We start from the raw sequence: 20402 nt of genomic DNA on the forward strand, positions 1-20402 counted from the left end.
ATTTTATAAGAGTCGGGATGTCTTCAGGTTCTAATATTTATTGTTGCGTACCTCTTTGCAACCAAAAAGGAAATATAGACTGTCAGGAAAACAGAGTAGGATTTTTTGGTTTTCCAGTGGATTCAAGTCTTCGAGCTCAATGGCTTCATAAAATTCGAAGAGATGTTGGACCAAACTTCAAACTAACAACAGCTACAAAGGTATGTTCGCTACATTTCTCCAAAAGCGAAATTAAAAAAGGTCTTGGAGGGAAGAAAATGGATCTGGCAAAGGGTGCAATTCCTTCAAAGTTTGCGTGGCGTACCTCTCCGCGAAAGCGACCACCACCATCCGCAAGAATAATATCTCCAGTACTCAAAAAAAGGAAGCAGCTGGAAGAAGCACTGCAAGAGACTGTTGGAAAAGACTTGTAATAAACGTCGAGTCGATTGATTGAATGTCGATTTATTTGTGCCTATATTACACCTTTGAACCTAAACCTAGAACCTAGAACCTAGAACTTGTTTGATCGCTCGCGTTGAATGTGTTCCTGCCGATATCGAGTCATGCACAGTACTGATCATCTGTATTGTTACATAATTGGTTTCAAATGTCAATCTTGAAAACTATACAAACAAAACATTATTGCATAACATGTCCAAAAAACATGACTGTCCTTGTATGCCTCGTGACACAAGTATAAAGAATCTGACACTCCCCAAAGTTTTCCACGCAGTGACAAACTTTCACCGTCCTGATTTATCGAAATTATTTACAATGATTATACAATGTTCATTTGTCGACGACCGATCTCCCCGATCACCGCCGCTGTTCGTCGAGGTCGAGCAGCATCCGCAAGTTGACTTGAAACATCCGCAACATGACGTGTATCCACATTGTTTGTACTAGACTTGACCTCGATTGGAATCAAATGTTGAATGACTCTCCGTAAATAACTTGGTCGCTTGTCGCTGTTTCCGACTTTGACGATTGCAGCACGAACCTTTCCATCAGCTCCAGGAATTAGTTCCTCAACTCTTGCAATCTTCCAGTGAATCCTATTTGTAGAATCGTTTTTGAGCAGCACAATATCTCCAACTGAGATTTCTTGAACGGAAATTCCTTTGTTTCTCGGACTTGATTGTTCACGTAAGCTGGTGAGATATTCCTTTCTCCACTGTTTCGTGACTTGCTGTAGTAAATTCTTGTGGTGCTTAGCTCTTCTTGTCAACGATTGATGAGTGCTGACAATTTCGTAATGTGCGTCATTTGGGGTCAATGTGACACGTCGTCCATAAACAAGGTCAGAAGGCGACAATGGATAAGAGATTGAATTCGCGTCGTCGTACACGTAAGTGATCGGCCTCGCGTTGATCACTGACTCGATTTCTACCATCAAAGTTCGCAATTGTTCAAAACTCAGAGATGATCGACCGAGCACTTTCTTCAATGGTAGCTTGACACTTCTGACTAATCGCTCCCAGAAACCTCCCCACCAGGGAGCCTTTTCAACAATAAATTTCCAGGTGACTCTCTGGTTGACAAGGTAACGCAACACTTCGTTAGATCTTGTGATCCTCCTGATTTCCTTGCTCGAAGACTTGAAAGTTTTCGCGTTGTCTGAATTAATGGTCGCTGGTAGCCCTCGGCGACTGGCAAATCGTCTGAATGCCAACAGAAAATCTTGAACATCGAGGCTTTTGCATAGCTCTAAGTGTACAGCCCTGGTCGACGCACATGTGAATAAACACACGTAAACCTTGCTTGATTCATTCGCATGTTCATTGACAATGTTTAGTGGTCCCGCAAAATCCAACCCTACATGTGTGAAGGGCGGGTCGTCTGAAACTCGTTCACTCGGAAGATCAGGAGTCGACTGAGCTTTGTACGGCATTCCATTGATTCGCAAACAAATCACGCATTTCTTGATTACTCGTTTTACTGCTTCGCGACCCCTCAAGATCCAAAAGCGCTCTCTTAGCGTGGTAAGAGTGTCCCTTAATCCGCAGTGTTTCACTGATTCATGTCCTTTCTTGATAATCAATTGAACAAATTCGTGTTTAGCTGGCAGAAGAATTGGGTTTCTTGTACTCCCCGGTAGATTGGCATTGTTCATTCGACCCTTGCATCTCACAATACCTTCTTGAATGTACAACCCGAATTGCGTGACATATGTTGGCGGAGTCGATTTCTGATCCTTACGCTTGAGGAATTCAATTTCCTTGGCGAACGAAGTTGCTTGAACTGACTTGATCCAGAGATTCTCGGCTTCCTTTAAATCAGCGGCGTTTAAACTCGTTTCTTCTCCCCTTGTACCCTCGTTTCGAATTTGATTCTTCCACTTCCTTGCAATCTTGACAACAAGAGCTGTTACGCGGAGCAGATCTGTCAAGTCGTGAAATCGCTTTATGTCGATTATCTGATCGATTCTCTTCTCTGGCACTGAGTTGTCATCTGAATTATTCACAAGAGAATGAGTGATAGCTAGTGGATTCTTTACAGCTTCTTCAAGGGCAACCTTGTCTTCGGCTTGTGTCGATCGGTTTTCGGGCCATTCAGATTCTGGCTGATAAAGGAATGCTGCGCCATTCCACCAAGTCGTTTTAGTGGAAAGTTCCTTTGCAGACAAACCACGAGACGGTATATCAGCCGGGTTCAACTCTCCAGGGCAATGCCTCCAATCATCCTTGGAGGTCAAATTTCGAATTTCTTCCACACGATGCTGAACGTACTGTTTCCAAGTTCGCTCGTTCTTGATCCAACACAGCGTAGTCATCGAATCGGTCCAGCAGATGGTCTTAACATTACTTCCGGTCATATTAAGACTGTTCATGAGACGGGCGAGAATAAGAGCACCTAACAATTCCAGGCGTGGAATGGTCTGTCTCTTTAGCGGCGCAACTCTTGTTTTCGAGGCAACGAGACGAACATCGATTTCACCATTTTCATACAAAGATCGAACGTAAACAACTCCAGCATACGCGCGGTGAGAGGCGTCGCTAAATCCATGAAGCTCGAATTGCACAGGCCTTGATCGGAAATTGCAGCGGGGTATTTTGACATCGTTTAAACACTTCAATTCGTTCAGTAATGAATTCCAAGTTCCAAGAAGGTTTTCAGGCAGGTTACTATCCCAGTCAATCTTGTCGAGACAGAGTTCCTGGAAGAGAATTTTCATCTCTACAGTGCACGGGGTGAGAAATCCAATCGGGTCAAATACCGTCGCTGTCAACTTCAAAACAGATCGCTTTGTCGCCGGAAGTGACATTCCATAGTTGTACAAATCAGTAAAGTTGAAGAAAAACTCGTCTTCAACAGTGTCCCAGTTCATTCCAAGAACCTTGACCACAGTGTCGCTTTTCGTTTCTGAGTTTCCTGGTGTGATTGACGATTTTGCGTACGACTCGTCATCCTCTGCAGTGATTTCTTGTTTCGATTTTGCTTCGTTTGAATTTTCAACATTCTCGATCGCTCTCACCAGGGTGCGAGAGTTTGAGTTCCATTTCCTAAGGTTGAATCCGCCATCGGCCATGATTTGTTTGGATTTCTTGTAGACATCAATAGCCTCTTCGTCAGTTTCTGTTCCAGTGATCAGGTCGTCAACGTACAAGGACTTCTCTAGCATTTCCGCCATCTCAGGCTCGCTTTGCTTGTACAAATGCAAATGATGCTTTATCGTCGCGCCCAGGATCGAAGGCGACGGGCGCAGACCAAAGACAAGTCGGTTGAATCGAAACTCTGCAATCTCTGGTTTCTTCGCGAACGGATCTTCGAACCACAGAAATCTGAGCATGTCCCGTTCTTTTTTTTTGATGCTCACCATTAAGAATGCCTTCTCGATATCTGCAGTAATTCCGACGGCGTTCCTGCGAAACTTAGTTAACATGTCGAAGATGTGTGGGATGTGATTGTCTCCAACTTCAAGACAATCATTCAGAGAGCTTTCTTCCTTAGAATTCTTGGCCGATCCATCGTAAACGATGCGCACCTTTGTCGTTTCTCGATCCTTTCGTACAACAGCGTGGTGAGGTGAATAGTAAATCCCCTTCGTGTTAAGTTTGTTCGCATCGTTCAATTTTGGCACCCTTTCGACGATTTCCGTTCGCGCTTGTTCCTGAATAATCTTGTCATACTCGTGAAGTAAGTTCGGCTCGCCTTTCAATTTGTGATGTAAAGATCGCAGTCGGGTTTCACACATTCGATAGTTATTAGTACGTGGTAAGCAGTCTTCCTTCCATGGCAGTGAAACTTCGTAATGACGGCCATCAAAAGAGATTTCTTCGTTTCGCTTGGCTTCAATTGGCGAGTGATTTGCAGAATTCAGATCACCTTTAATTCCGATGCTTTCGGTTTCCCAGAACTGTTTCAGCAGATTCGTGATCTCGTCAACTTGATTCGCTTCGTTTAACACCAGTTCACCAGAGATGACAAGATTTGAGACGACATTAGAATTTGCGTGTACATGTTGCTCGCCCGTAGGGCCTGACAGAAGCCAACCAAACTTGCTGTTGATGGCTGTGGGACTGAATTCACCTCGAATCGATTCTCCAGTGACAATGTCCCAGTAATAATCCGATCCAATGAGAATGTCAATAGAGTCATGTTCGTTCGCTGGACTGTCAGCCAGATCTAAATCAGTTAAATGCGGGTATTTCGTGACATCTATTCTCTTTGGAAGTGGCGAACAAATGACAGGAAAATTGAGGGCGGAAATCTCCACGAACTCGTCTTTTCTGCTTCGTAGCGGTAAAGTAAATACTTGACATTTTTGTTTTCGATAGGCGTTTTCACCAAACGTGTTTAGGTGAAGGGTCTCAGTCGACGTCGCAGTTAATCCCAGCCTTGCCTTGATGCGGTCGGTCACATATGAGCGTTGACTACCATTGTCGAACAAAATTCGGACGGGAATAGACTTGGATCCGTCTTCGCTTGTTGCTATCGCTGTGGCGGTTTGTAACAATATGCTACCCTTGGTTCCTTTCGTACTTGAAATTGCGGTGGTAGTGGCGCTCCCCAAACCAGATGCTTCTTCGTTATTTCGATTCGAGAATCCTTGTTCTTCAGTGGGCGTATAAGAATTCGGTGGGTCACAGGGCGATTTTTCTTGACAGATCGATTGATGATGCCTTCGCTTGCAGATCCTACAACTCTTGTCGCAGTGTTCAACTAAATGTCCCCTTTTCAAGCACGTAAAACATCTTTTGTCGCGTCTTAGTATGTCTCTCCTGGTGTTAATATCTGTAACCTTGTCGCACGACGCTGAGTAATGCCTTCCAGAGCAGTAAACACATTTTGGAACATTCGCCTCTGGTTTTGAAGTGGCACCAAAAAATGTTCCAGCTGTCGGTAATCGAGGTTTCGGGGGCGGTGCTGGTGGACGTTTCTGATTTCGATCGTCTGTGATTTTGACATTCTCGCTAACTTCTATTGCTTCAACTTCTCGTTTGATTACATCCATTAGTTCTTCAATTTTCCAAACAGCACTTGTCGTTTCTCTAGCGATTCTAACACGAATTTCATTGGGAAGCTTAGACATAACCACTGGAATCAATAAACCACCGTATTGATCAGATGCAACGCCCAATGAAGACAGGCCGCGAATGTGGACGCTGATATTGTCGTACACAAATCTCAAGGAATTGGAACGTTCCGAGGTCGAGCAGCTTGGTAATTTCAACAGTTCCTCCATGTGCGCGGCAATGATTTGCTGCGTTTTTCCGAACCTCTCATGTAGTATTTCGATCGCAGAATTGTAATTCGCTTCGGTCAAAGATAAACCTTGAATTGATCGAGATGCGGGGCCTTCGAGAAGGGAATTGAGATAATTGAATTTATCGATAGTAGAAATTGCCTTGCTTTCGTGCACTGCTGTCTTATACGAGTCCCAGAAGCTAGTCCACTTAGTTACATCACCTCTAAACCTAGGCAAGATCAACTTAGGTAATTTGGCTTTCGCTTGTTGTGCCACGCCAGGTGAACCTTGGCTGGGGTTGATTTGGCTTTCTTGCGCGCTAGATTCATTGTTCCTTTTTGTTAAGGCATCCTGAATACTTTTCTGGCATGCAACCACCCTTTCTAGAACCCTCTCTGAATCTTCTATTTCAGCTTGAATTGTTTCGACTTCGCATAATGACAAAATGCTTTCGTCAAGGCTCTCAACCAGTTTCAACTTGCTTTCGAGTAAACGATGTAATACATCTAACTGTTTAGCCTGTTCGTTATTAAGCGTACCTTCAGGTTCGAGTATCGTGTTTGCTTCTCCAATCCTCTTTGTAATTACACCTCTATGGGCTCCTCGAGAAGCTTTAAGCCTGTCCAGTTTCTCCTTCAGTTCCTTTTCACTCATGACGTCGCTTGCTCAGATCCTTCGTCCTGTTCGTCTTCTTCAGTCGATTCGTTTAGCCAGTGAGTCCTGCCCCACGTTGGGCGCCATGTAATAAACGTCGAGTCGATTGATTGAACGTCGATTTATTTGTGCCTATATTACACCTTTGAACCTAAACCTAGAACCTAGAACCTAGAACTTGTTTGATCGCTCGCGTTGAATGTGTTCCTGCCGATATCGAGTCATGCACAGTACTGATCATGTGTATTGTTACATAATTGGTTTCAAATGTCAATCTTGAAAACTATACAAACAAAACATTATTGCATAACATGTCCAAAAAACATGACTGTCCTTGTATGCCTCGTGACACAAGTATAAAGAATCTGACAAGACTCAAGTGTTTCGGTGGCTTCATGTGCTAATATGCCAGAGGGCAGTTTAACCTCTGAAGCGGACGACACCGTTTCTGTTGAAGTCGAAATTGCAGAAGCAGAAGATTCATGTGATTCATTAAAAGTCCAGCTATCACACGCTCAAACTAAAATTGATGATTTAAATGAGGAGTTATCAATTTTGAAGAAACGTTTAGAGACAACTGAGGTGGAGTTAGCAAACGCTAAGACAGAAATTAAGCGTCATTGCGAGGAGAAAGCCAACTTGAAATCGCGTGCGTTTTGCATAGATAATTTAGCAGATGATGACTCGATTTCATTTTACACTGGCTTTCCAAACTTGAAAACATTCCAGGCAACGCTGTCATATCTTAATCCCGGGGTAAATGGTGAAAATATTCGTTACTGGCGTTCAGTCGAGAAAAAAGTGGACGGAAATCATTACGACGGAAACAATCAACAAAGAGATGTAAACAAACCTGGTCGAAAGAGAACTCTTAAACCGGAAGAAGAATTTCTTCTGGTTATGTGTCGTTTGCGGCAAGGATTCCATGAGAAACATTTAGCATTTTTATTTGGCATATCTCAGCCAACAGTCAGTAGAATTTTTATATCCTGGATCAACTTTATGTTTCTTCGATTTGGCAGCGTAAACATTTGGCCGAACCGGGAGCAAGTGGACCAAACTATGCCTGAAGATTTCAAGTCAAAATATCCTAAGACACGCGTCATCCTTGATTGCACAGAAATCAAATGCCAAATGCCGAGCAGCCTGCTTCTTAATAGTAGATTATTTAGTTCATACAAGAATCATACGACACTCAAAGGTCTCGTTGGGATTGCCCCTTCAGGAGCAACAACATTTATAAGTCAGCTTTATACCGGGAGTATTTCGGACAGAGAGATTGTCGAAAGGAGTGGAATCCTAGACTTACCCTTCAACGAAGGTGATGATGTAATGGCCGACAAAGGTTTTACGATCGAAGACCTACTTCCGCTAGGGGTCTCATTAAATATACCTCCATTTCTTGGACAAGCTCAGCAAATGCCCCCAGAAGATGTGGTCAAAACACAAGTTGTTGCTGCTTTACGTATTCATGTGGAGAGAGCTATCAACAAGATAAAAAATTTTCACATTTGGGACAGAATAGTACCACTATCTCTATTTCCTGTGGTCAATCAAATGTGGGCCACTTGTGCCTTTCTATGTAACATTCAGGACTCCATTTTATCGGAATAGCGATGTAGCATATGTAATTTCTACTCACAGGCTGTGAGTTAAAAACGTCAATGAAAAAACAAAATTACCATTATTCAGTACACTGACAGTTTCTGATAACTTTTGCAAACTGAATTGTTTCTATTTTCAGTAGCGTGATTTGAACGTGCCGAGTTTTAGGGAAGCACATTGTCCATTGAAAAAGTATCTGTATTATTTACTCAGTATACTTTACCATTAACAATAAATTGTGAGTCCTAAAAGTAACTGTACAACTTCAGTTGTATCTTCCTTTGCTATGGTTTTGTTACCATATCAAGATAGAAAGATAAATCATCTTCTCCGTTTTTCTCTGGCCTTTCTGCTCAAATAGTAGTAAAAAAAAACTAGTTAAACCTGTTTTTAGTTTGATCTGAATCAAATTCACGGTGTCTACTCTACAGAAAGAGGAAGACTAAACAGTCCTAAACAAGGGAACAGTAGAAAATCACTAACTACTTTATAAGGCTTCAGTAATGGCAAAATTAATAAAATTTTCATAATAGTAACGAAGAAGCTTCCCTTCCAGCTCATACCAGTACTGGGAATCAAAAGGGATTCTTTCTATTGACATACCCTTTTTGGTATATACAACAAAGTCACACCAATCAGCACCGGTGACGCCCATTTGACCTTGGACTTGTGCATAATAGGGATGGGTTGCTTTCAATTTACACTTTCCATCGATGTTCTCACAACAAAAGTTAATATCTGAGCAAGCATCCAATGGGGTTACGAGAAACTTTGTCTCGGGACATTTAACTTCTACCAGGCCAAATGGCTTGGTGCTACCAGGATCAAACACTTTCCCGTCAGGTGAGCAGGCCAAAACTGGTTCTTTTTTGTACACAACAAGACCACTTTTAAAGACCTCAACTGGCGTTGATCTATCGTTCATATATTTCATATATGCATGGACTGCTTCGGGTTCATATTCATCATCATCTTCGTCCACGTACAGTCTCTTAACAAACTCCTTTTTCTCATTAGACAGGTCTCGTCCATCGCTGTCGCCTTGGTTTCGTAAAGGAAACCGAGGAAACCGTTCTATTTGTTGGTTGCCTGTGCCACTTCTGGGAACTGTATCAATGTTAACAGAAACATCGAAATTTGACTCAGTGATCGACAGCTGATAGCTTGAAAAGGAACCAACAGGACTTCTGCCAAACTTAGTGTCAACTGAATCAACATGATTACTTGAGATTTTTGCTAATCCTAGGTTTGGATTTATGCTCCTTAAAGTATCTTTAAATTTTTTCTCTTCAGTCTCTTGTACTATCGCATTGTTCCTTGCTTCATAAAGCAGACACTTTAATCCATCTCTTCGTGGTTCATCGTCTGTCAGTTTTGTTTTTTTGACAATTATATCCATGACTGGTTGTGGCACAATAGTATCTCCCCTCCCTTTTCGGTGCCACGTCTGAAGTCTTGAAGTACACGCTTTATTAGGATTTTGGTCAGGATCATTATGCAAATCGAGTGTACTTTTGCTTTCATACAGAGAATAATTACAAAGTTTCAGCATCAGTGCTAAAGCATGGTTACAGTAGCCAGTCTTCCCCGTGACGCATGAACATGTCGATTGAACAACTTCTCCTGATACAATGCACAATGCAAGCCTAAGAACATGTGGGTCATCGTTTTTTCTGAAAGAATGATGACACCTACAGCGAAAATAGAAGTGTTTATCATCACTGGTGCATTCGATGTCTTTAAGATACTCATCTTCAAGAAAGGTTTTCCCCTTCTTCCAGCTTGTCGGTACTGAATGGTGACTACTTCCTAAAAGCTTTCCGCTGTTTGCAATAAATCTGTTTACCTCGGCTTTGGTAAAAAGCGGCATCTTTTCCAAGCGATTTCCCCAGCCTCGATCAGGAAACCTCACAGTTTCTTCGAAAGAAACAACAGAACTCGAAGCGATTGCAGAACTTGTTGCAATGTTTTCACCGACTGCAGCGACACGTTGCTTAGCAAGTTTTCGTTTCGTATAGAGTAAATTTGGGTCCGGATCAACAATGAAACGATCCTTTCCTTGACTGATGTATTCTTCAACTCTAGGGAATTCAGAAACACGAAAGCATAGACTTAGCTTATACTCAGAGCTAGCACAAAATATTCTAGCCACAACACGTGAAACTGCGGATCACCGCAATGAATATTAAATGCAAGCTTACCGCTTGACAAGTTGAGCTTTTGTTCGTAGTCCTTTGGCTGGATCCTTTCGGCATTTAAGCCAAAAACGTAATTCTTCATTCTTCAGCTGTGAGGGGTTTCTCCCACCTAAAGAGGAACCCGGAATATCGTCCTCACAAAGTTCAAGAGACATAACTTCTCCAATCAATTCTTCTTCTTCTTTCGATGATCTGTAATTCTTATCCTAAAACGCCTCGATTACATGTTTGGCCGCGCACTCGCCCCAGGTCGGCCGCCATTTGTGAATACGGTGTATAGGGCATCTGGATACCTCCTTGGTTAAAACCCTGCTGCCTGCCACAACCATAATAACATCGTAATACAAAGTCATGTGACTATTGTGTATAAGACATTTATGTTTAATCTTCGATAGCAAATGAAATCAGACGTTGCGGCAAGAGCAGTGAAGGTCATGAATCCTGAGATAAATATTATAGCACATCAAAACAGAGTTGGACCAGAAACAGAAAGTATCCTTTACACCAAGTTGCTAAATAAATATTTTTTATTGCTAATTAGAAAAACATGTGTGCCATTATTTTAACTTCAGAAGTATCTTGTTCTTATTTTTTTGCTGTTTTTTTTTTTGTGTGTATTTTTTTTGTCACTGCCCTTTAATCAGGGTTTTCATTAATTTTTGTAGTAGGAGGGTTCGTATTTGGTTGAATTTGAATTTGTCTAGACATGAGCCCTTTAAATCTTTCCAAAGGCAGGTACCATGTTTAGCGTTAGTGGATACCAGTGCCTGGGTCCCGGCTTCTAATGAAACCCCTGCCTTTTGTACAGTTAATGTTTGTTTCTTAACATGTTAAGAAACATACAATGATGACTTCTTTGAAGCACTTGATGGTGTGACAAATGCATTGGATAACATTGATGCGAGTAAGTGTTTTGGCTTTCACTTGACGTCTACTACCCATGGCTCATTCAGCCTCTCTAATATTTCTTGACTGTTAAGTAGTTTTTAGACAGAGATAACCAATGTAGGCAGCAACCTGGACAGGTTTTATTAAGAATTTAGCTGAAAATAATAATTAAAAAAAAGTATGTGTCTTCTAATGATGAGTTCAGGTAATGTGAAATAAAATGGCAAAATCGGCCTGTTGCCACCTTTTAATGAAACCAAGGCCATTAATTTCATTTTTAACCTAATATCATCCAGTTTTATTAATTCTTCAGGTCGGAGGTGTTAAGTTTGAAAAGGGAGTGTTAGGGACTGTTTACATGGAGGGAGGAAGATCTGAGAAGGTGGAAAAACGTTTCGTTTGATATACATGCAGAAATTTCGGCCAAAGTGGTTACCAAGTGGACAAGGAAGAGAAGAATAACTGTCGGCCTTGAGCAGCTGAACACCCTGCTGCCACCATGATGTTTGTTCTTTTTGTCCCTAGTACTAGGATCTTCCGAGCAAAAGTAGTTTACATGGTGCTAGGATCTTCCTCCCTCCATGCAAACAGCCCCTTATAGTTGAGTACTTATAGAATGTACTTGTATTTATATAAATTATGTACATACATGTACTGTAGTGTATACACACCGATCTACAAGCGTCTTTGAAGAGTTGCATCAAATTGTTGTAGCAGACTATCTCACTTTTCTTGTCCAGGAATGTACATGGACAGGCGATGTGTGTATTATCGCAAACCTCTACTGGAATCAGGAACTTTAGGAACAAAAGGAAATGTCCAGGTACAATCTTTAAGACATTCACATCACAGTATGTTCCACAGATAAAGACTTTCACAAAATACAGTGCCTAGATCTAGTATTATGGTAGCCCTTGAGGCTGGATTGACCAGTGAGTGATTCATCTCCCTTTTCCTTCATCCTGTCATTTACGTGAACACAAAACTTTGTGCAAGATTCTTTCTCTCCATCCAGGATATTAATGGATGGTGGCAAACCACAGACCTTTATCATGGTACTTTAAAATTTTGATGTATGCTGCAGCCAAGAAATAAAAACCTTTTGACACAGCTGGAAAGAGTGCCCTAAAACTCATCATATCTAATTTTAGGCACACTTGAATGTTATTTCTACTTCTTAAACTAAAATTTAGAATTTAGACACTATTTCCAACAATTTGCCGTCCATTTGTTTTTGGAGCAGAGGTTCCCTTTAACACTGAGACTTTTCTTATTGATTTTACATTTGACCGCAGTCCATATCAAACCAAAAGCTAATTACCATGATGTATTTTTCCAGGTCGTGCTGCCCTTCCTGACGGAATCTTATAGCTCCTCGCAGGATCCACCTGAGAAGTCCATCCCCATTTGCACTCTGAAAAATTTTCCCAATGCCATTGAACACACTTTACAGGTAAGTGTGAGATGTTTGTTTTGTATCACTTGATCATATTATGCAGAATGGAATGGTTGAAGTAAGGCACCCAGCCTTTCAATAATCATTGTTACAAACTTTTGCATATAATTTGCAGTGGGCAAGAGATGCTTTTGAAGGACTCTTCACTATTCCTGCAGAAAATGTGAATCAGTATGTCAGGTGAGAAGCATGTCAAATTTTTACTTTTCCTTCATTTTCTTGAGCCTAGTCTCAGTAGTTGTGAAAACTGGAAATGGTGCTTGGGAATCGTCATTAGTGTGAATGCAAACTTTTCCCCAACACATTACAAAAACACTGATGCTACCTTTTAAGCCAGTACTCAGGGATGTTAATGATGGATCGGGAATTACTCTGCAGTGTATGTTAAAGTGCTAAAGTGAACCCATGAATTTTCAACTGAGCGTTAGCCCTAGTAAGGAAATGGGAGACCACACAAGGTGAATAAAAAAATCTTTGACCTCAGCAGGAATCGAATCCATGACCTCCACGTTTGATCGTCCGTTGCTCTACCGACCTGGCTATGAGGCCAGATTGGAGCAAGTTGTGGGTGATTATGGTGGCAATTGTGGCAAATGTGAATGTAATGGGTACAAACGAATGTTGTGCCGCTAGCACAAAGGATAAAAATGATGGATCACAGAAAAAGAAAGAAATCTCCGGCCTGGACGGGAATCAAACCCGCAACCTCTGAAGCAGAGTTAATTCTCTAATGGACCGTCATTTGTGTCCTTAGTGCTAAGGCTCAACATTCATTTGTACACTCAGGGTTGTTAACTGAAGTTTTTACAAAATGCAGAGAAAGATGATTGGCCTTACCAAACTAATTTGTCACAGGATTCTGATTTATTATTTCAATATTGTGTTTAGTGACCCCAAGTTTGTCGAAAGGACAGATAAACTTCCAGGAATGCAAGCAGTAAGTCATCTTTTTCATTACCATCACGCATAATGGAAAAAAAAAATTGTGTGTGTAAACATAGTTTTAAGTGGAGCCCTGTTGACCCCTTAAGCCACAATTATCAGGATGCATGTTCTCCTCTCTCTTCCTGTATATCATTTTGTTATGGCACTAGTTAGCTGATATGAAGACGTTTTCTCGTGTTTTATCATTCTCTTCATTCTTGTGTCGCGAACGTATGATTAAAGACAGTGCCTACTATTGTTACTGCGCATACGTTCTGCACATCTCGAGCTACTCGGGTTTCCTATGGGTGGTGCCTACTAATACAAGGATAATTTTGCGCGGTTTAAAACTATACGGAGATAGCAGAACTTAGCAAGTGCTTTTGGTATCTCAAAAGAAAATTAGGGGTAACCATGCATTTTTCAGTGATAATTAAGCTTCAATTTAGGAAAAAAATCCCATACATTGCTTTATATTTTGGTGCTTTTTAGAGATGTTATTGCTTAATTATCTCTGAAAAATGCATGGTTACCCCCAATTTTCTTTTTGGATTCCAAGAGGCCTTGCTAAGATCTGTTTTTCCCGCATAGTCATAAGCCGCACAAAAATACTTCGGTATTAGTAGGCACCGTCCTTAATATTGCATTGTAAGGAGAAGTTCAATGAAGCTAAGGACGGTCCCTCCTCTTGCTACTGCGCATACTTTTGCGCATCTAGGATGGACCGAGAAACTCAGTTTTCTTGAGGACGGTGCCTACTAATTCAAAGGTATTTTTGTGTGGTTTATGACGGCAGGAAAAGCAGATCTTAGCAAGGGCTATTGAAATCCACAGAGAAAATTGGGGATAACTACACATTTTTCAGAGAAATTAAGCTTCAATTTGGGAAAAATTCAATCATGAGTTGCTATGTATTTTAAAGCTCTTACAATTATTGTTGCTTATTATTGAACACTGAAAAATACTTGGTTACCCCCAATTTTGTCTTTGGATTTCAACAACCCTTGCCAAGATCTGCTTTTTCCTGAATAGTTATAAACTGTCCAAAGATATATCTGTGTAAGGAGGCACCATCCATAAAGGACTAATACTACCTCTGCCATTTGGTTTTAATTTATTAATGGAATGGTCTGATTAACAAGGTTTTTCTAAATAAGAAAATTACTGCAAAAGTTTGTTTGGGTTTTTACAATGTGGCTGTAAGGCAAAGAATTTGCCACAACCACAGAAACACTGGGAAAGACAATTTTTTTTTCAGGTTGAAGGAAATTCCGAAATTCTAACTTAAAGCCAGTATAGAGTCTCCCCCCCCCCCCCCCCCCTCCTTCCTCCCTTTCTGGTATCATGGACAGGGGGTGTCTGTGAATAGGTGTCCAACATTTGTATTGCTTCCCACCTTCAAGTTTCTTACTCCAGGTTATTATCGTTTACACCACATAGGTTGACATTTATGACTGCATCAAGAAATGTCTTGTTGATGAACGTCCCAGTGAATTTGCTGACTGTGTAAGATGGGCTAGATTACAGTTCCAAGCCAATTACCACAACACCATTCAACAACTGCTGTACAACTTTCCTAAAGACCAGGTGACACTTGACTTTTGTGCTTTTGGTACTTTATTTGTAACCATTTCTGTCAGTAGTCCTCTAATTTTTGTTTTTGTGCAAGAGCGACCCTTCAAATGAAAACTATTGACTATTACTTTCCTTTGGTGCTGTGTTAAGCTGTTCAAGATGGCACTCGCTAGTCTGTGGATGAAAACTTAAAGTGTGGCCATTCAAATTAGAGCTTGTAAGCAGTGCTTGTCTTTCGAGTCTGTTATTGGAATCCTAAAATGTACTTTCCCTGTGGTGATGTTTGTTTCTCTGTGTGGTGGTTTCACCTTTGTCCTTGATCTTGTGAGTTAACCCTAAAGTGTGAGATTAAAAATAATGGAAGCTACTGAGTAGTTCTTTCCTATTGCATTGTGCTATGCTTTAAAGTTGTCACAATGTTTGGTGGAGGTTGTGGATAATAATAATGTGACCAATCACATTCAAATCAAAGCTGTTTGGAGAACTTCCTCACAGAGCTGAGTTTCTTCAGTATTAACGATAGATTTTAAACTGTGACTTTTTCTTGTCAACTCATCTTAACCCTCTCTACTCTTCACAGCTGACAAGTTCAGGGCAGCCGTTTTGGTCAGGCCCAAAAAGATGTCCACATCCACTGGACTTTGACCCCTGTGAGGTAAGGATACATGTGTGTAATTTGATATTTATAATAATATGTATTTCTTTCTCAGAAATCCCTGGTGAATCGCCATCCAAAGGAGAGTAGAATGGTGACCAAAGAAAATGATGCAATAAGTTGCTAAATAATCCTCTCTCCTTCCTTACTGACTCATTAAAAATTAATTTCCTTTGCGAGATTTGGCCGTGCATCACTGGTCGACCAGGGAAGTAGTGGGGTGATCCTGACTGAAAATGAATGGAATCATGATCAGTTGCTAAATCCTCCCCGCTCTTACTGACTAAACTGACTTACTGACTTTTAGACTTGTAAAAATTGTAGAAAAGATCAGCTTGTTGATGGGGAATTTGCAATGGATTCCACATGTAAACAGCTTTTAGTTTTTATTGTGTTTGACGTGTATTCTGTGCAACCAGTATTTAGCGGTCACTTAGCGATTTCCCGGGGTTGATCGCTTAATACAGGATCGACTGTATGTGAAACAAGCATTTTAATCTAATAAATTAATATTGTAATAAAAATATAATAATATATTTTGCATTCCAAAAAGTAAGCAAAACTTCCTAACTTGATTGCTCCATTGACCTGGTTAAAACGAATAAATGATGATTAGCAATGGATGATCTAAACAAATCCTTCCTTCACTTTGTAGGAAGCGCATATGGACTACATTATTGCTGCAGCTAATCTGAGGGCTTACATGTATGGAATCAAAGGTAATTATTTATGCTTTGTTGTTGTCTGCGATAACGGCTCAAGTGTGCATGGAGGATTTTGCTGGTGACTGAAAGAACCTTGTCATGAAAGATGTTCGTCATCGTTGTTTGAAATGATAGGCCAAAATTAATCGTTTGTCTCGCCATTGTGTAGCATTTGTTGCGCTGTGAAAGAAACTTGTATCTAGATACTGTGAGGATATTATTTGCATTGGTATTGCCAACAAATGATTGTCCTTGAGAGGATTTTGGAAGTCGCATTGGATGAGATTTGCCGCAAAGTTTGATCCCTAACCACTGTCAGATTTTTTTTTTTTTTTTTTTGCTGGCTATTGATTCTGCGATAGGATTGCTTGCGTAAGAGTTGCGTTTCAAGTTCAAATGAATGTAGCTTGAGTTATAACATTTTTACGATGGCTCTTCAGTTGAAAGTTTCCATGTAAGAAAGGTGACTGTCGTCCTCAGGACGTAATAGGTTAGAGTTCTCATTTACCTGTTTAATACTCCAGAAAAAACTCTATATCTGAATGAGATCCACTCTTTTATCCGTTAGTGAGGGAATGGAAAAGGGTTGTTGCTGTTATCAGAATAGCGCTATTACTACTTGTAAATGTTTGTTGGTTTTATGGATCACCGCAAATGAAGTCACAAGTCTCTTGTCACTCCAGTGAGCCTTGAGAGACAGTGCACTCGCAGGCTAGTTTTTACTCGGCAGTTCAGTTGGTAAAGCACCAGACCGCTGAGTGGAAGGTCGCAGGTTCGAACCCTGGCCGAACCAATACTCAGCGTCTTAAAATAACTGAGAAGAAGGTGCTGCCTTTGCTTTGACATCTGCAAATGGTTAGACCTTCATGTGGCTCAGATGACCACATAGAAATGGCGGTCCTGTTTCCAATTAGGGAACGTAAAAGAACCATTGAGGACGTAACGAACCCCGGTTGTGATCACCCTCAGAGCCAGTATGTGGTCAGCTTGGCGTGAAACTTTGAAAGGCTTCTGAAATGAGGAATAAGACCGCAACCCTGTATAACAACCAGAAATCAGTGGGATCTCCCAAGTGCTTCGAGACACGTAGACGTAGACGAAAACAAGAGGCTTTGTCACTTTTCACAGTGCTTTATTTCCCACTGTTAGCCGCCTAAATGGTAGCACATCAATGTGATTACACTTGTTGTTTTTCTCTCTTCTTGTTTCAGGGTCAAGAGACCAAAAGTTAATTCTTGATTGTCTGAAAACTGTCCATGTCCCAAAGTTTGAACCCAAGTCAGGTTTGTTCCTAAGTTTCCTTCTTTTGTTTTTTATCATAGTATACGTTAAAACGTCTGCTGTTTATACGCTCCAGACTCTGTAAGAAACCTCCGTGTCTTTTGAACAAAGTCCACCTTACATACAGCTATTTCAATTAACGTTGTCGGAACAAAGTATAAAGCTATAAGACAAGACCTCAAGATTCTGTGGATTTTTTATGGATAAGTTCATCAAAATCAGCTATGCCTCGTTCGTCCACTGAAGATATACGATGGCGAGCCATTTGGATGAAAGAAATGTCAGGATACCAAATGGATGAGGTGGCCTTTTGAAGATGTCTTTGAGCTTTAAGCTTTAATCCGACAACGTCAATTGAAATAGCTGTATATAGGTTGCACTTAAAACTGGTACTGTCACGGAGATTTCGCTGTATTTTAGTCGAAACCACGCAAATAGTTGCAATCCATTTACATCCCAGCCATCCGCAGCCAAAGATAATTAATTCTATGTTCTGTGCACTAGTAAGGTTAATGTTAAAAAAACTGAACCATTATTTTAACGTTTCCATTGATGCAAATATATATATTTTTGGCTAATCAAAGTGACGCTATAACCAGGTGGCATTGCCCCTTTAAAACACTATGAAAAGATGAAAAGATCCCGCATTATCTGAACTCGTGGCTCGGATTCTTTTATTTAGAACGCTTCCCAGCCTGTGGGGGAATTGGTCAAAACTACTATACTCGAACAGAGACCACCAAACCTCAAAATAGATGGTGGTCTCTGCCTGCACCCCCCCCCCCCCCCTCCCTTCTTCCTCGACCTCAAAAGATGGTGTCTTTATTGCATAGCCACCCCTCTAACCAGCAGAAAAAAATGACAATGAGATTCAAACCTCACTTTTCTTAATATCCAAGAAATTCGTCTATCCAGGAAAGAACTAATTAAAGAAGTTTTCTAAAACTTTTGTACGCTAGGTTCGCTTGCTGATGGTCGGTTATGTTCATAGGTGGTGTCTTCGATAACCCCCTACCCCAGACAACGTGGGTCCTCTTTAATTTCTCCTTTTTTTTTCCCTCTTATTGCCATTTTTCTCAGGTGTGAAAATATCTGTGACTGACGAGGAGGCAGCACAAGAAAACTCAGGCAGTGTTGGTGAGTCACGTGCTCGTAGGAAACGCTCTCTAAAATATTGTACTCTGTTTATCTACAATAACTGTCAAAATTCTCGCGCGCTGATTGACTCGTAGCTGTTGTCTAAAAGAATGCAGACAATAAAAAATGGCTCAGATGTAACGCGCCCGTTTTCTGAAGGGAAAATAAAGTCAATTCCGCACGTATTTTTCCATGTAATTGTAAAAACTAATCCACGGCAGTTTTCTATGGTCTATACTCTTATAGACTGTAAAATGACGCCATTAAATGTTCAAAACTTGGTAGTGAAACCACTCGCCTGTGGCTCGTGGTTCCACTTGATTTTTTTAACATTTTATGACGTCATATTATATGGTCTATAAGAGCATTGACCATAAAAAACTGCCGTCGATTTAAATTTATAGCTTTCCATAAAAAACTTAAGTGTGCAAAGAGCACCTTTCAAACTCGTGTTGACTCGTGTGACAACATTTGGGAATCTTTTTGCGATTAGTCTCAATTCTCCCCGTGTTTTCCACAACGTGTTCGTGTTTCCTGCATTTGAAGAGTCAGCGTTTTACGTTTTACTTACATGTATGCCTTTGGTTTACTTTCAACCATGGAATGGATTCTTGTGCATATAATGTGATCAAACAATTGAAATAAAAATATCTAACGACATTTACGTTATTGGAGAAGTTCACAGTGACTCTAGGATGTTGTTCATTTCTTCGACAAGAACATCAAATAGAAAGCTGTGAAAAGTATTTACTACCAAACTGTCATTTAACGTTTGTGATTTTATGCGGGGCCTTTCTTTTGTTATTGCTCATACGTTCTGCGCATCTCGCGATGATTTCCAATGGGCGGCGCCTATTACTACGGGGACATTTTTGCGCGGTGTATAACTATGCACGAAAAGCAGATCTTGGCAAGGGTTATCGGTACCCAAAATAAAAACTGGGGTTCACTATGCATTTTTCAGAGATAATTGACGTTCAGTTTGACAAAAAAACCGCCATGCATTGCTTTGTATTTTAAAACTTTTTAAATTATTGTCGCTTAATTGTCTCTAAAATTGCACCGCTAACCCCAGTTTTCTTTTTGGATGTCAATATCTCTTACTAAGATCTGCTTTCCCAGCATAGCAATAAGCCGCACAAAATTCCTCGATATTAGGCACCGTCCTTAATGAACGATTTCCTGTTTTGGGACGTTTCGTGATAACCGCGAGTTTGCGCAGTACCGCTAACCGATAAACCTTGCCGAGTTTGCCGCAGGGGGCGCGGGCCCGCGCACTTGTGGGTTAAAGGGAGGCGACGGGTGAAATTTCAGACTAAGGTACACCCCGTGTAGCCAACTTCAGTTTCAGGATTTTTATTGCGACATTTTGTTACCTATTTGCAGAAGACGATGACATTGAAAAGCTCAAAGGCAGTCTCCCTAAGCCAGACCAAATGACAGGCTTCAAGATGTCACCGGTTGATTTTGAAAAGGTGCGCTTTTTCTGTTGATGTTTTGAAAATACATAGTAAACTAATACTGGCGTTTAAAGGAATACACTGCAGAGTTAATTCTCTAATCTATCATTTGCGTCATTAGTGCTAAAGGCACAGCATTCATTGTACCCTTTACATTCACATCGCCGAAATTGCCACCGTAATCACCCAAGGAA

At 40.8% G+C, this 20402-nt stretch overlaps 3 protein-coding genes and 1 long non-coding RNA gene across 4 annotated transcripts in view; 2 read left to right on the top strand and 2 right to left on the bottom strand.

Moving 5' to 3' along the window:
- LOC146465433 (ubiquitin-like modifier-activating enzyme 1) overlaps positions 1 to 20402 on the top strand; it is a 37117-nt gene that overhangs the window by 11813 nt on the left and 4902 nt on the right. The window contains exons 18-29 of the mRNA XM_085128758.1: positions 10524 to 10620; positions 10964 to 11032; positions 11757 to 11839; positions 12356 to 12469; positions 12588 to 12652; positions 13361 to 13409; positions 14837 to 14983; positions 15552 to 15626; positions 16282 to 16345; positions 17542 to 17613; positions 18692 to 18748; positions 20135 to 20223. Of these exons, the coding sequence (XP_084984884.1) occupies positions 10524 to 10620; positions 10964 to 11032; positions 11757 to 11839; positions 12356 to 12469; positions 12588 to 12652; positions 13361 to 13409; positions 14837 to 14983; positions 15552 to 15626; positions 16282 to 16345; positions 17542 to 17613; positions 18692 to 18748; positions 20135 to 20223 (981 nt within the window). The remainder of the gene's footprint in view (positions 1 to 10523; positions 10621 to 10963; positions 11033 to 11756; positions 11840 to 12355; positions 12470 to 12587; positions 12653 to 13360; positions 13410 to 14836; positions 14984 to 15551; positions 15627 to 16281; positions 16346 to 17541; positions 17614 to 18691; positions 18749 to 20134; positions 20224 to 20402) is intronic.
- LOC146465434 (uncharacterized) lies at positions 429 to 6691 on the bottom strand. Its single transcript, XR_014868292.1, has 2 exons — positions 6497 to 6691; positions 429 to 479 (listed from the first exon to the last, which is right to left on the bottom strand). It is a non-coding gene; the product is annotated as an uncharacterized LOC146465434 (long non-coding RNA).
- On the top strand, positions 6702 to 8203 carry LOC146465435 (uncharacterized). The gene has a single exon (XM_085128673.1). The coding sequence runs from the start codon at positions 6731 to 6733 to the stop codon at positions 7937 to 7939; it is 1209 nt and encodes a 402-aa protein (XP_084984799.1). The 5' UTR covers positions 6702 to 6730; the 3' UTR covers positions 7940 to 8203.
- LOC146465436 (uncharacterized) lies at positions 8418 to 10400 on the bottom strand. Its single transcript, XM_085128808.1, has 2 exons — positions 10132 to 10400; positions 8418 to 10011 (listed from the first exon to the last, which is right to left on the bottom strand). Exons 1-2 carry the CDS (start codon positions 10281 to 10283, stop codon positions 8418 to 8420), a joined length of 1746 nt encoding a protein of 581 aa, XP_084984934.1. The 5' UTR covers positions 10284 to 10400.

The sequence above is a fragment of the Pavona decussata genome, unplaced genomic scaffold (genome assembly GCF_977016875.1).
Source record: "Pavona decussata unplaced genomic scaffold, jaPavDecu1.1 SCAFFOLD_156, whole genome shotgun sequence".
NCBI lineage: Eukaryota > Metazoa > Cnidaria > Anthozoa > Scleractinia > Agariciidae > Pavona > Pavona decussata.

Coding starts and splice junctions, on each gene's coding strand:
- LOC146465435 (XM_085128673.1), top strand. CDS start 6,731: ATGCCAGAGGGCAGTTTAACCTCTGAAGCGGACGACACCGTTTCTGTT.
- LOC146465436 (XM_085128808.1), bottom strand. CDS start 10,283: ATGTCTCTTGAACTTTGTGAGGACGATATTCCGGGTTCCTCTTTAGGT. Junction 10,012..10,131: donor AAAGCTCAACTTGTCAAGCG/GTAAGCTTGCAT, acceptor TGAATTCCCTAG/AGTTGAAGAATACATCAGTC.